This window comes from Malaclemys terrapin, chromosome 1 (assembly GCF_027887155.1).
Source record: "Malaclemys terrapin pileata isolate rMalTer1 chromosome 1, rMalTer1.hap1, whole genome shotgun sequence".
NCBI lineage: Eukaryota > Metazoa > Chordata > Testudines > Emydidae > Malaclemys > Malaclemys terrapin.
In genome coordinates, this window is record NC_071505.1 from 296966227 (window position 1) to 296978778 (window position 12552).

Genomic DNA, 12552 nt, shown 5'->3' on the forward strand with positions numbered 1-12552 from the left:
CTTCAGAAAGATTATGGGTTGGCTTTTCCATCATGATCTGCCTCCTAAACACACACTAGCAGCTTGAGGTGGTCAGAAACCCAGTGGAAATGGCCCCCAAGGAATATCCTCCTGTAGGAGGTTCCTGGGATGGCACAGAGCTGCCAAAGTGGCTCTATGCTACCCTCCCAAACCCCCAGCATAAGGGCTATGTCTTGGAAGGGAGAGTGTATGGCAGAAGCATCCTGTGCTCCAGCTCTTCTTGGTTGCTGAATGGTGCCTAGGAAACCATTGTAGCTGAGCTGATGTTAGAGCTGCCCTGAAGCAGTTTTACCCTTCTCTGCAGAGTGGGCAGGGCCAGAATATGGGAAGTGCCAAGGTGGTGGGGTCGGTAAGTAGCAGTGATCTCATAGAAGAACTGGCTGTAGAGGACAACCTTCATTTGAGTGATCATGTGTTAATTTGGTTTAAACTAAATGGAAGGATAAACAAAAACAGATCTGCAACTAGGGTCCTTGATTTCAAAAATGCAAACTTTAAAGAAATTAAGGGAATGAGTTAGGGAAGTGGACTGGACTGAAAACCTCAAGGATCTGAATACGGAGGAGGTTTGGAATTACTTTAAGTCAAAGTTGCAGAAACTACCTACATCCCAAGGAAGGGGAAAAATTCGTAGGGAACTGTTGCAGACCAAACTGGATGAATGAGCATCTCAAATAAGTTATTAAGAAAAAGCAGAAAGCTTAAAAGGAATGGTAGAAGGGATGGATCAGCAAGGAAAGCTACCTCTTGGAGGTCAGGAAGTATAGGGAAAAGATAAGAACTTCTAAAAGCTGAGCAGAGTTGGACCTTGCAAAGGAAATTAAAACCAATATATAAATCTAAGGAAATAAGAAGTGGGACCACTAAACACTGAGGATGGGGTGGAGATCAAAGATCATCTAGGCATGACCCTACACCTAAATGAATGCTTTGGCTCAGTTTTTAATGAGGATAATGAGGAGCTTTGGGGGCAGTGGCAGGGTGGCTAATCGGAAATAAAAATTACCACATCCCAGGCTGAAGCCAAATTCAAACTGCTTAATGGAACCAAATTGGGGATACTGGATAATCTCCATCCAAGAATATTAAAGGAACTGGCACATGACATTGCAAGTCCAATAGCAAGGATTTTTTAATGACTCAGTAACCCTGGAGGTCGTATCCTGTGACTGGAGAATTCCAAATCTAGTATCTATATTTTTAAAATGAAAAAAAAAGTGATCTGGGAAACTACAAGCCTGTTAGTTTAGCTTCAGTTATATTAGAACAAATTTTGAAAGAGAAAGTTGTTAAAGACACAGAGGTTAACAGTAATTGGGATTAAATACAACATGGTTTTACAAAAGGTAGATCGTGCCAGACCAACCTGATCTCTTTCTTTGAGAAGATAACTGATTTTCTAGACAAAGGAAATGCAGTAGGGCTAATTTGCCTGAATTTCAGTAAAGCATTTGATACAGTTCCACATGGGAAATTATCAAATTGTAGAAGATGGAGATTAATATGAGAATTAAGAGGTGAATAAAGGAGACACTGCAATGGGTCATGCTGAAAGGTGAACTTTCAGTCTGGAGGGAGGTTACTAGACGAGTTCCTCAAGTATCAGTATTGGAACCATTCTTATTTAACATTTTTATTACGGACCTTGGCACAAAAAGTGGGAGTGTGCTAATAAAATGTACAGATGACACAAAGTTGAGAGGTATTGCCAATATGGAGGATGACTGGAATATCATACAAGAAGATTTGGATGACCTTTAAAACTGGAGTAAAAGAAATGGGATGAAATTTAATTCTGCAAAGTGCAAGGTCATATACGTAGGGACTAACAACTAGAATTTTTGTTATAAACTGGGGAGGGGTCAGTTGGAAACAACAGAGGAGGAGAAAGACCTGTGCGTATTGTTGATTACAGGATGATTAGGAGCCACCAATGTGATGTGGCCATGAAAAAGGCTAATGCAATCCTAGGATGCATCAGGTGAAGTATTTTGAACAGGGATAGAGAAGTGTTATTGCCATTATATAAGGCACTGGTGAGACATCATCTGGAATACTATGTGCAATTCTGGTCTCCCATGTTTAAGGAAGATTAATTCAAACTGGAATAGGAGCAGAGAAGGACTACTAGGATGATTAGAGGAATTGAGAATTCCTACCTTTTGAGAAGAGATATAAGGAGGTTGGCTTGTTTTGCCTAACAAAATGAAAGATGAGGGGAATTATGATTTCTCTCTATAAATACATCAGAGGGATAAACACCAGGGAGTGAGAGGAGTTATTTAAAGGCTAATGTTGGCACAGAAACAAATGGATATAAATCAGCCATCAATTAAGTTTATGTTTGAAATTAGATGAAGGTTTCTGACCATCAGAGGAGTGAAGTTTTGGAACAGCCTTCCAAAGGAAACAGTGAGGGCAAAAAACCTAGCTGGCTTCCATATGTTCAAGACTGAGCTTGATAAGTTTATGGAGGGGATGGTATGATGAGACTGCCTACAATGGTATGTAGCCAATCTGTGACTGCTATTAGCAAATATCTCCAATGGCTGAAGATGGGCCACTATATGGAGATGGCTCTGAGTTACAAGAGAGAATTCTTTTCCAGGTGTCTGCCTGGTAGATTGCCCTCATGCTCAGGGTCTAACTGATCGCCATATTTGGGGTCAGGAAGGAATTTTTCTCCAGGTCAGACTGGCAGAAACCCTGGAGGTTTTTTCATCTTCCTCTGCAACTTGGGGCATGGGTCACTTGCTGGTTTGAACTAGAGTAAATGCTGGATTCTCTGTAACTTGAAGTCTTTAAATCAAGAGCTGAGGACTTCACTAACTCAGCCAGAGGTTCTGGGCCTATTACAGGAGTAGATGGGTGAGGTTCTGTGACCTGCGATATGCAGGAGGGTTCCTTCTGCCATTAAGTCTATGAGCAACAGGAACAGAAGAGCAACATTTATACCCCAATTTATTGCTTCAACATGGCATCAGACTTTCTGGATGATGTTGGCAGAATTTATGTTGCTGGATTGGGCAGGACTACAGGCTAAACTGAATGTGGAGGAAGAACATGTAGAATTGAAGTGTAACAGAAGCAAACCCAGTTCATGCATATCATTAGAAAGAAAAACAAAGGATGTTATTCGATCAGCAGGTGTCAGCAGCGAACAGCTGATTCCTTGGCCCTCTCCTATCAGGTGAAGAATAGCATCCTAACTCAAGATCTGCAGTATGTTTAGCCATTGGCAGGAATTCTGGTCAAGTAAGTCTGTCAAGAAGCAATAGAAATGCAGATCTACAATGCTTGCTGTCTAGTAAATATTACAGTACAGCGTGCATGATGCTTATGACTAATTCAGCAGTCCCTGCCTCTGGATCTTTACCCAAGTCCCTTGTATAGCAAAAATGCTGAACATAGAAATGGCAGGAAGTTGTGCAAAGTACCTTCCCAATTCACAAGGGACAGTGTGACGGGGTGGACTACGTCTGGAGTGCCCGCTGCTGGAGGCCTGAGGCCCTGCCACACCCAACCCCAGAAAAGGGCAGTAGAGAGATCCTTCAAGCTGCCTAGAGCCGCTGTGTCAGAAGCAGCCAATCAGGAACCAGAAGGCTAATATAAGAAGAGCTGCAGGGCTAGAGTGAGTTTAGTTCCTTGCTAGAGCTGGAGGAGTGTGGCTGGTGTGCCTGGCTGGCTGAGGGAGCTACAGGCCCTTGGACAGAGTAATGCTGACAGAAGGTGGGGGGAACGTGAAGGAGCTCTGGGCTGGCTGCTGGGATTCCACCAGGACAGGGCCCTGAGGTAAGGGTGAGGAATGTACTGGAGCCATGGGGAAGTGGCCCAGGCAATTAGAGCAGCAGTGTGGCTTAGATAAAGGGACATGGCACAGCTGCTATCCATAGGGTCCCTGGGCTGGAACCACCCTCCACCCCCACCAGCCACTGGGAAAGTGGCCTGGACCTTGGTACACCCCAGAAGGGCAACTGAACTGCAGCAGCCCAGAAAGGACCTGAGAGGGCGAAGACATTGCCTCCAGGTAAGGAGCCCTGGGGCACCGCTCTATACCAGAGCAGGGACAACTTGAGAGAGATGTTACCGAGGGCACTGAGACAGGCCTCTGTTGGACTTATACCCCAGAAAGGATTTGCTGTGCTTTTACTCAGACAGAGTGTGTGTGTGTGTGTGAGAGAGAGGGAGAGGGAGAGGGAGAGGAAGGGAGAGAGAGAGAGAGAGATACTTGGCTGGAGGGATGAGTCAGCAAAGACCCACCACAAAGAGAGAGCGAGAGAGTGCAGGCACATGCATTCGGCCAATGGGTGATCATGAGAGGTGAGTGCACCCCATTGCAGACACAGTTAAAATGGTATATTTCATGCCCAATAAGCCATGCACCAAGGATCAGTACTGATTGAAGGCCAATAGAAAGAAAAGACATTGGAGCAAAACAGACTTGCTTTTCTTTCAGATTCTGAAGAAAGTCGACTTTAACCTGGATAAGGTTCAGACAAAAACTAGGGGCTCATAATGACAGTGCCTGGTCCAAACAGCCAGTGCAACATGGTGGGAATGCTTCAGCGTAGTCCCTGAGGTTTTACTTTGCTATTTGTTAGAGAAATAGGCATACTGTATATCACAAATTTGAAATGGTTTATGTAGCATGGCTAAGGTAAAAGCATCTTCTTAGGAGCACCTCTGTAGTATGGGTTTTTTTCAGTGTTCACTGGAGGTCTCAATGAACACAGATGTCCATGTAATGGGTGTAACCTGGTGCTGATGTGCTAGGATTTATGTTCAGAATTTCCCCCTTGGATTAGAGCGTAGTCCATGTCCTGTTTGTTCACAAATGCTGCTGTTCAAAAATTACACACCTATAGGAGCGATGTTTTAAATGTTTTAAATTCCCATCACCTAGGTAAGGTTTGATCAGCATCCGGCTATTCAAATAAATGGTTGAGGAATTTTTATTTTTATTTTTCTTGTAACCTATGAAAAGAATTGCACAAATCTCCACCTGCAAGGAGCCCTTTATGCTGTCTCCCACAACCAAAAAAAGTTTCCATAAGAGAGCAGAGTACAGGATCGGCTTGACTTTTCTAGCACACAGTGGAAGAGTTGTCTCACAACACAACCTGCTCATGCTGATGCTCTTATTGCTGCTGTTTCTAAGGCCCTTTCAAGGCTGCCTTCTCCACAGCCTCTCGTTGGTGCCACCCCATGCTCTCGGGTCATGGGACTGATGATGGCACGCACTAAATTCTCTGATGCAAAGATGAGGGAAGTCCATTTTGCTGCCCTGAAATTGGAACTCCTGGTGCAAAGTTCACCAAAGATGAATAGAACTGCTTTGTAGCACTAGAGCCAGGAGAGAAATTATTGCACCAGGCAATGCTGGAATCATTGCTTCCATGAACAACATTGGAAAACACTTGCCAAGTTGGAGCTTCCTCCCCACCCAGTGATAAAGCAGGGTTGTTAGGCACCATGAACTCAATGAGCTACATTCCAGTGTCACTGCAAACCTGGAATAGCCATGGCTCATAATACAAACAGCATAAAGAACCTTCAGTTAACATGCACTGTTATGTACCTGCTGCAGTGTTGGGTGGGCCAGAGCTTATCAAGAGAAGTAAATGCTACACATTCTATCTTTTCATATAGCCATCTTCCAGCTGGGGCTAGTCCTTCTTACATGATTTTGGTTTAAATTTTAAAGTGCTGAATGCCCCTTCCACAGCTTTGGGTAAATAAATTGGATATCTTTCCAATCTCTTTCTGGAGCCAGTTGTTCTTCTCTGGCTGTTTCTTTTAGACTGGCTTGCTGCCTCTGCTATTTGCAAGGCATCTTGGGAGTGCCTCTGAGGGGCACGGAGAATCCAGTTTGAATGTAAACTGTGCTCACGAGTGCTGGTAGCAACTGAAAGAGAGAAGATAGTTCTAGTTAATAACAGCTTCCCAATGAATGTTGATGTTCAGCTAGTCATTGACAAAGGAGGATGTTAATTAGGTCCTTTCTAGAAGTAATGCTGAGTAACACAGTGAAGGTTCCATAATGGCTTCTACTTCAGGAATTTCTGAATTTAACTTTCTGACTAAAATTTTCTGTACTTTATCTCTAGCTTATAGGTAGAGCTGGCAAGATCTTTCAACCAAAACTTTTCTTAGTGACAAATGCAGATTTGGGTTGACTGAAACGTTTTGTGAATTTGTGTCAATTTCAGCAAATGGTTGTAATGGGGGAGGAGGGTGGAACCTCTCAAATTTCCCCAAAAGTCAATGTTTCACTTCAACCTCTTCGAAACAAAATATTTAGCTTGATTCCAAATGAATTTTGGTTTCAAAATTGCCTTTAGCTTTATTTTTAAAAACTGGAGAGGCAGGAGGGAGAAGCTTGAAATCTAAACAAAGCATTTTATGTCAGAGTAAACAAGATGTTTCATTCAACCAAAAACTACTTGTTTTCTGACTTTTCAATTAATCAGATTTTTTTTAATCATTTTTGGATCAACCTGAAACAATTTTATTGATTGAATTGTCAGTGATGCAAAATAAATAAATAAATCCATTATTTGCACTGTATTTTTTTAATATATGGAGATATCCTATCTCCTAGAACTGGAAGGGACCCTGAAAGGTTATTGAGTTCAGCCCTCTGCCTTCACTAGCAGGACCAAGTACTGATTTTGTCCCAGATCCCTAAGTGGCTCCTTCAAGGATTGAACTCACAACCCTGAGTTTAGTAAGCCAATGCTCAAACCACTGAGCTAGCCCTCCCCTTCAATGGCTACATGTGAGTTTTTGGTTTATAAACTTGACCAAAATCAGCCAACCTTTTCTGAATGAGGAAAGAGATCAATCTATATAGAAAGCTATGTTTCAGTCATCGATAGATAGATAGATAATGGGAAAATTATATAAGGACTATTCTGCTGATATTTTTAACAGCTCTATATACAAGACTACCCATTGTAGAAATTGGAAAATATGTGGATCATAAAAATGTCACCCTCCACCTCTCTTCCCTTAGTAATTGTATTTTAGATGCTCTATATAGACTTCACCATCAAAGTCAACATCCACGTTTGGGAGATCTGTCACAGGAACTTTCTGCCATCTCTCTGCATCCAGATCTGCAATCACAGAGTCCAAGAAAGCTATTGCCTCTCTTACATCTGAATTGGACTGTGGGACCCTTTTCTCCATTGATATCTGTTGAACAGATGCGTAAGAAATAAGTACATTGAGAATAATATAGAACTACTTTTTAATAAAAGAACTGTGCAAAGTGGAGTTGCATCTGGATCCAAACAGCGCAAAATTTGATAATTTTATTTGGGCCCATCTCTAGTCCATAGTTCATATCAAGCTAAAAAAATGGTCCAAAAATAATACCTAGTGCTTATATTGCTCTGTTCATCAGTAGATCTCACAGCGCTTAGACAGGAAGTCAGTATCATTATCCCCAATTTACAGATGGGGAACTGAGTCTCAGAGAAGGAAAGTGACTTGCCCAAGACCCAGCAGGCCGGTGATAGAGCCAGCAATAGAACCCCTATCTCCTGGATGCCAGGCCTGAGCACTACCCATTAGGAGACTCTGCTTCCCAAACAGGTTAAACCTCTTGGAAATAATGGGCCAGATTTTCAAATGCTCATCGCCTGCCCCCCACCCCAACAGCTGGGGCCAGATTTTCAAAAATGCTTGTCAGCCAACATCTCCTGTCCTGTCCTGACCCGCAGGGGTAGAGTTTCAAACAGCGCTCGGCACTCAACATGTTGAGCTCTTCTGAAAATCTGCCCACTATGTGGGAACTGAGGTCTTTGTGCATAAAGTCTATTTAAGGAGGCTTGTGTGCCACTAAAAGGGAGGCAATTTGATAGTGTGGTGATAACCCCAAAGGAAAACCAGTAGGGTTTAAAAATAAAAACTCTCTTCAATAAACAGCTCTCTGTGTAAAAACTGAAACAGTTATGACAATGTGGTAACACTTTTTGGAGTTTCTATGTACTGCTGTGTCTGTATAGGCAAAACTCCCATTGACTCTCCTGGGAGTTCTGCCCAAGTAAGAACTGCCTATGTTCTCACTCAGTTTAAGGCCAGACTGTGCTATTGAGAGCAGTGTGTCCCAACCACACTACCTCCCTGACTCTCCCAGATATCTCTGAAGGATGCAGCCTTCTTTGAAGGAGCAGCTCTCTGCTCTGTGGGCTGGTGAGAGGATGAATAAAGTTTGACCTAGCTTCTTTGCTCCCTAACCCCTCTGGGGTGATTTGCATGGATAGGAGTGCTAAGAGGAAGCAGCCACTTCACGCTTACTGACTGTAGTGACTGCTATTACATCTGGCCCTTAGTGGTTAGAAGACAGTTTAAATAAAACTTCTTGTCAATATCATCCAAGACACAAATTATTTTTCCTTCAGGACGAGCCCAAGGGTCAAAGTTTGAGCCTGAATCCAGACCCAAAGGTCAGATACCATTCAGTACCCAGGCTTTGGTTCAGCCTGTTATATAGACAGACATTCGGATCCAGATCCAAGCCTGCGCAGTGTTTGGTGAGTGCATTTCTACTAATTCTTCATCATGCAGAGAAAGAGAAATGAATTTTCACTGAAGATAATGTTAATGCAAGCAGATAGTGACGTACAAAACAATACATCCCTGTGGTTAAAAAGAAACTTGTGATCACTAAATAAAAGTACCATTTAGAAAGCAGCCAAATAACCCATGTTATTCTGGATTACTTCTTTAGTCCTTCAGAGCCCCTTTCTTCAAAGCCAGTGCTATGGTGCAGTGACCGATCCTCTTGTGTTGGGAGACTGACTCACTGTACAGCGTATCCTGCTGATATCATACATTATCTGTTTCTGAACAGGAGGCTGGTAGAGTTAACACTCCAGCAGGAATCAAGTCTGGTCACACATGAGAGCTAGTCAGCTATAATCAGATGACATAATACTCCAGACATCTATTTGTTTGGTAAACCAGAGTTCCTTTTCTTTAAAGAGGAATTTTCAATTGTACATAGCACTATAACAACACTCAGGAAAGGTAAGGAGTCTATGCAGACCTTCTGTCTGTAAGGTCTGTTCCACAGTACCTACTGTAGTCAGTGTTTTTTGCATCCTTTACCACTGTTTTCTTTCCACTGTGTTGACTTGGCCAAATTCTGCTCTCAGTTACACAAGGGTAGATCCAGAATTCCACCACTGATGGCAATGGAGTTAGTGACCCCAGTGACTGTCAATCTCCCATGAACCAAAAGGGAACCAACCCCAACTAATTATAGGCAGGGTGTGTCATAAATTCCTAGGCTACACTCCTCCTAGATCTCAGTGTGTCTATTTTGGATCTTTCCCTCTCCTTGATTCTTCATCTTTTTACAAAGGTCTCTGTCTCCCCTTGCCAATACATCTTAAATCTTCTTCCCCTCCGTTATTTACTGAGCATCAGTGTACTGAATACGATACAGATGTAGGTCCTGATCCAAAGCGCACTGAAGTTATGTGAAAGCTGCCATTGATCTGAGTGGGCATTGGATCACGCCCATAGAGCATTAGAAAATATGGTCTCTAGTGCCAGAAATGTTTGGGCTTCATTCAGCCCCCACTGGCACAATTTGCACCCCCACGCACTAGCAGAAGCTACTATATCCAAAGGTGAATTTGTCCTTGTGGGAGGGTAGGCAGCGTTTGCACCACTGTTCTCCTTCAGGGCTTCTGCCATGGGAGGTTGACTTCAAAGTGTGGTCAATGCCCTCCTGATAGAGAATCTCAGGGGATGCAATGAGTCAGCCCTATGTCCCCTCCCCGCACCATCTACCCCACTAGCACCCACTGTGGGCCCTGCACAGGCCAGCTGTGGCTCTGCTGTCAAAGGAGGGATTGTGGCCACTTTGCATGAGCACAATACTCCGGCAGGCACTGCTGGAAACTCGGTATCTTAGGTGAATTGAGCCGGGCTAAATCAGCCTAAATTCTGAGCAGATGCAAACGAAACAGTTCAGATACGTGAGATACAAAACTGCAACTGAAATTAAAGGCTGCATTCGATTTTGCAACTGTATGATTCTTTACTCTGTAAAGTGGTTGGAGATAGCCAGTATGAAAGGTGCTGCTTCAAAGTTCTGAGCGTAATGACAGTGAAGTGAGAAATTTTGTTTTCTGTTTCTAAAACAGCTGCCAGTGTATTAGTTAGCAGCAGCTTTCTAGTGAATGGAGCATTGAGAACTAATATTTGCCATGTCCCCATGGCTGGCAGCGGAACTCGTAGTGATGACAAAACTAGTGCTGCTGATGACATTGTACCTGGCTGCTCAGTGAAAATCATGGTTGTTCAATATAAGAATGTACTCTGTGTAAATAATTTCAAAGTGCAAAGCCAATAGAAAGCCTCCTACTTATCTCAATGGATTACTGAGCTCTCCAGTCAGTACCAGCTATAAACAACCAAGGTGGAGAACCATGAGGTGCCATCTGATGTGATAGCCTCAATTATCTTTTTATGGATGCATTTTCCAGACTTCATACACACCCACCTCTTTCTCACTCTCATGCACATTTCCCCCAAAACATTCAGAAGAATCTTGACTCATGAACACTCCACATCATTCCAAAAGTGTGTTTACAGGCCCTATGTATTCTCATCTCCCCCCACTCCAGGATTCTCTACCTATTGAGGTACTTTTATGCCCCTATCACTGTACTGTCTGAGTGCCTTCTAAGTATTTATGGTTTATTGTCCTCACAACTCTCCTGTGCAGAAGGGAAGTATTATTATCCCCCTTTTACACATGGGGAATGGAGGCACAATGAAGTTACTTGCCTAAGATCACACAGAAGGTCTGTGGCAGAGTTGGGAAGAAACAGAATTGCATCTGTCATCACTTTAATCTATTAAAGCATCCCAGCTGTCCTCCAAAAAAAGGCTGTGGTCCAACCCTACCTCTAAAAGTGATTGAATATAACCAGATCCCCCCCCCCTTCTTCCTTGCTCTTGGTGGAGGGCTATAATTGGTGGCACTTAATAATAACACAAATGATAACTTCAGACTAAGAAAAACCCACCTGATTGGTCTGATAAACCACCAGGATCCTAGAGGCAGCAGAAGTCAGCTGCTCCTTTACAGAATGTTCTGTTATCAGGTCAAATCCAGATCCTAAAGGATCCCGCACAATCATCAAATTATGGTTGATACCTGTTCAACCTTAATTCTTATGTTTGCATCCGGGATGCACAGAGAATCAAATTTAATTCAGCAAGTACTACCCAACCTTTATTCACTCTTTATTCACTATTGTATGACTGCTTGTACACATTAAATTATTCTCTATTTCAAATGGTGGCACAATAAGAGGGACTTGATCTTGAATAAAGACCATTGACACAGAAAACCAACAGAGGTTATGCAACTACATGTTACGCAGTTAAGGCAAATGGTAGGTAACCACATGGCAAGAATATTTTCTTGTGCTTAGATACAATAGCCCTTACCTTAGAGGTAAGATACAATAGCCCTTACCTTAGAGTGCCTGGTAGGAAGTGGGTGTAGTGGCTTTTTCCCTGTTTTGGAGGATTTTGTTGACACCGGAGAAATTTCTGATGTCATGTTCATGGATTTTAAGTCATTGATGCTGTCAAGGTATTTTTTTCTCAAAGCTAATAGATCCTGTAAGTACTGTAAGCAATGTTGAGTCTTGGAGTACATCCAGGCCCTGTCTTCCTCTTTCTGCTGGAAGTATGCACAAGATTCTATACTGGTGGTACTTTTGCATTTTTTCAAGGATTCATTGAGTCTCTGCTGCTCACCTCCAAGAGTGTACATAGAGGTGCTGCGGATCAGCCTTACAGCAGAGCCTGTGCCATCATAGCAAGGGATATCATCAGCCAGACTTCTCCTCTGGGAGTTGGGGTGAAAGATTGAATGGATCTTTCTGAACATAATGTGCCACTTTCTTCACCCTGTACCTTGTCTCCTTCAGCCTCTTGATTTTAAGGCAAAATTAGCTAGTCAGTACCCAAGTCTCTTGTTGTTAGCTGAAAGGCAGATTTGCCAGATGCTCACTGGAACCAGGCTAAAAGTTTATGGCTGCTTCAGCTGTTTCCAATATATTTTTTTGTTAAAGATCACAGCAAAATGTTTTCGGTTACATCTGCATCACTTAAACAGCTTTGCTTTTCTCTCTGATTAAAGCGTAGTACAGTAGGTCAAATGCCTTCCTCTGATCTTTCCTCTAGAGTCTCCCCATACAAATCATCAGTGTCAGATAAGACATTTTCCTCTCCATCGTTTCTTTCTTTTGTTTCCATCAGTGTCACATCCTTGATCCGTTAGCTGTCTACTTCACCTTATAGTTGCATAGATTTGAGATGTCTTTGTGCTGACCATGGTACTGAACTACTTCTAAGGTCCAAAAAATATCCTCTTGGTTAAGAAATAATGAGACATGGCTTAGCAGACCATTAATGGGTGTTTTGTGAAGAAACCATTCAAATAAGCATAGACCAAGAGGGACTGACTGATCAGGAAGGGAGCACCTGTATTGT

At 42.7% G+C, this 12552-nt stretch overlaps 1 protein-coding gene across 1 annotated transcript; it reads right to left on the bottom strand.

Moving 5' to 3' along the window:
• Positions 1–5687: 5687 nt before the first annotated feature.
• On the bottom strand, positions 5688–11947 carry C1H13orf42 (chromosome 1 C13orf42 homolog). Its single transcript, XM_054011090.1, has 3 exons — positions 11528–11947; positions 7071–7218; positions 5688–5926 (listed from the first exon to the last, which is right to left on the bottom strand). The coding sequence occupies exons 1-3, from the start codon at positions 11945–11947 to the stop codon at positions 5688–5690; spliced, it is 807 nt and encodes a 268-aa protein (XP_053867065.1).
• Positions 11948–12552: the final 605 nt, after the last annotated feature.

Bases quoted from the DNA above. Each gene is read 5' to 3' on its own strand.
- C1H13orf42 (XM_054011090.1), bottom strand. From the start codon at position 11,947: ATGTTCAGAAAGATCCATTCAATCTTTCACCCCAACTCCCAGAGGAGA. The intron at 7,219-11,527 runs GTAAGGGCTATT...TCTGTTCAACAG, and splicing joins TTCCTACCAGGCACTCTAAG to ATATCAATGGAGAAAAGGGT. The intron at 5,927-7,070 runs GTGAAGTCTATA...TCTCTCTTTCAG, and splicing joins CGTGGATGTTGACTTTGATG to TTGCTACCAGCACTCGTGAG.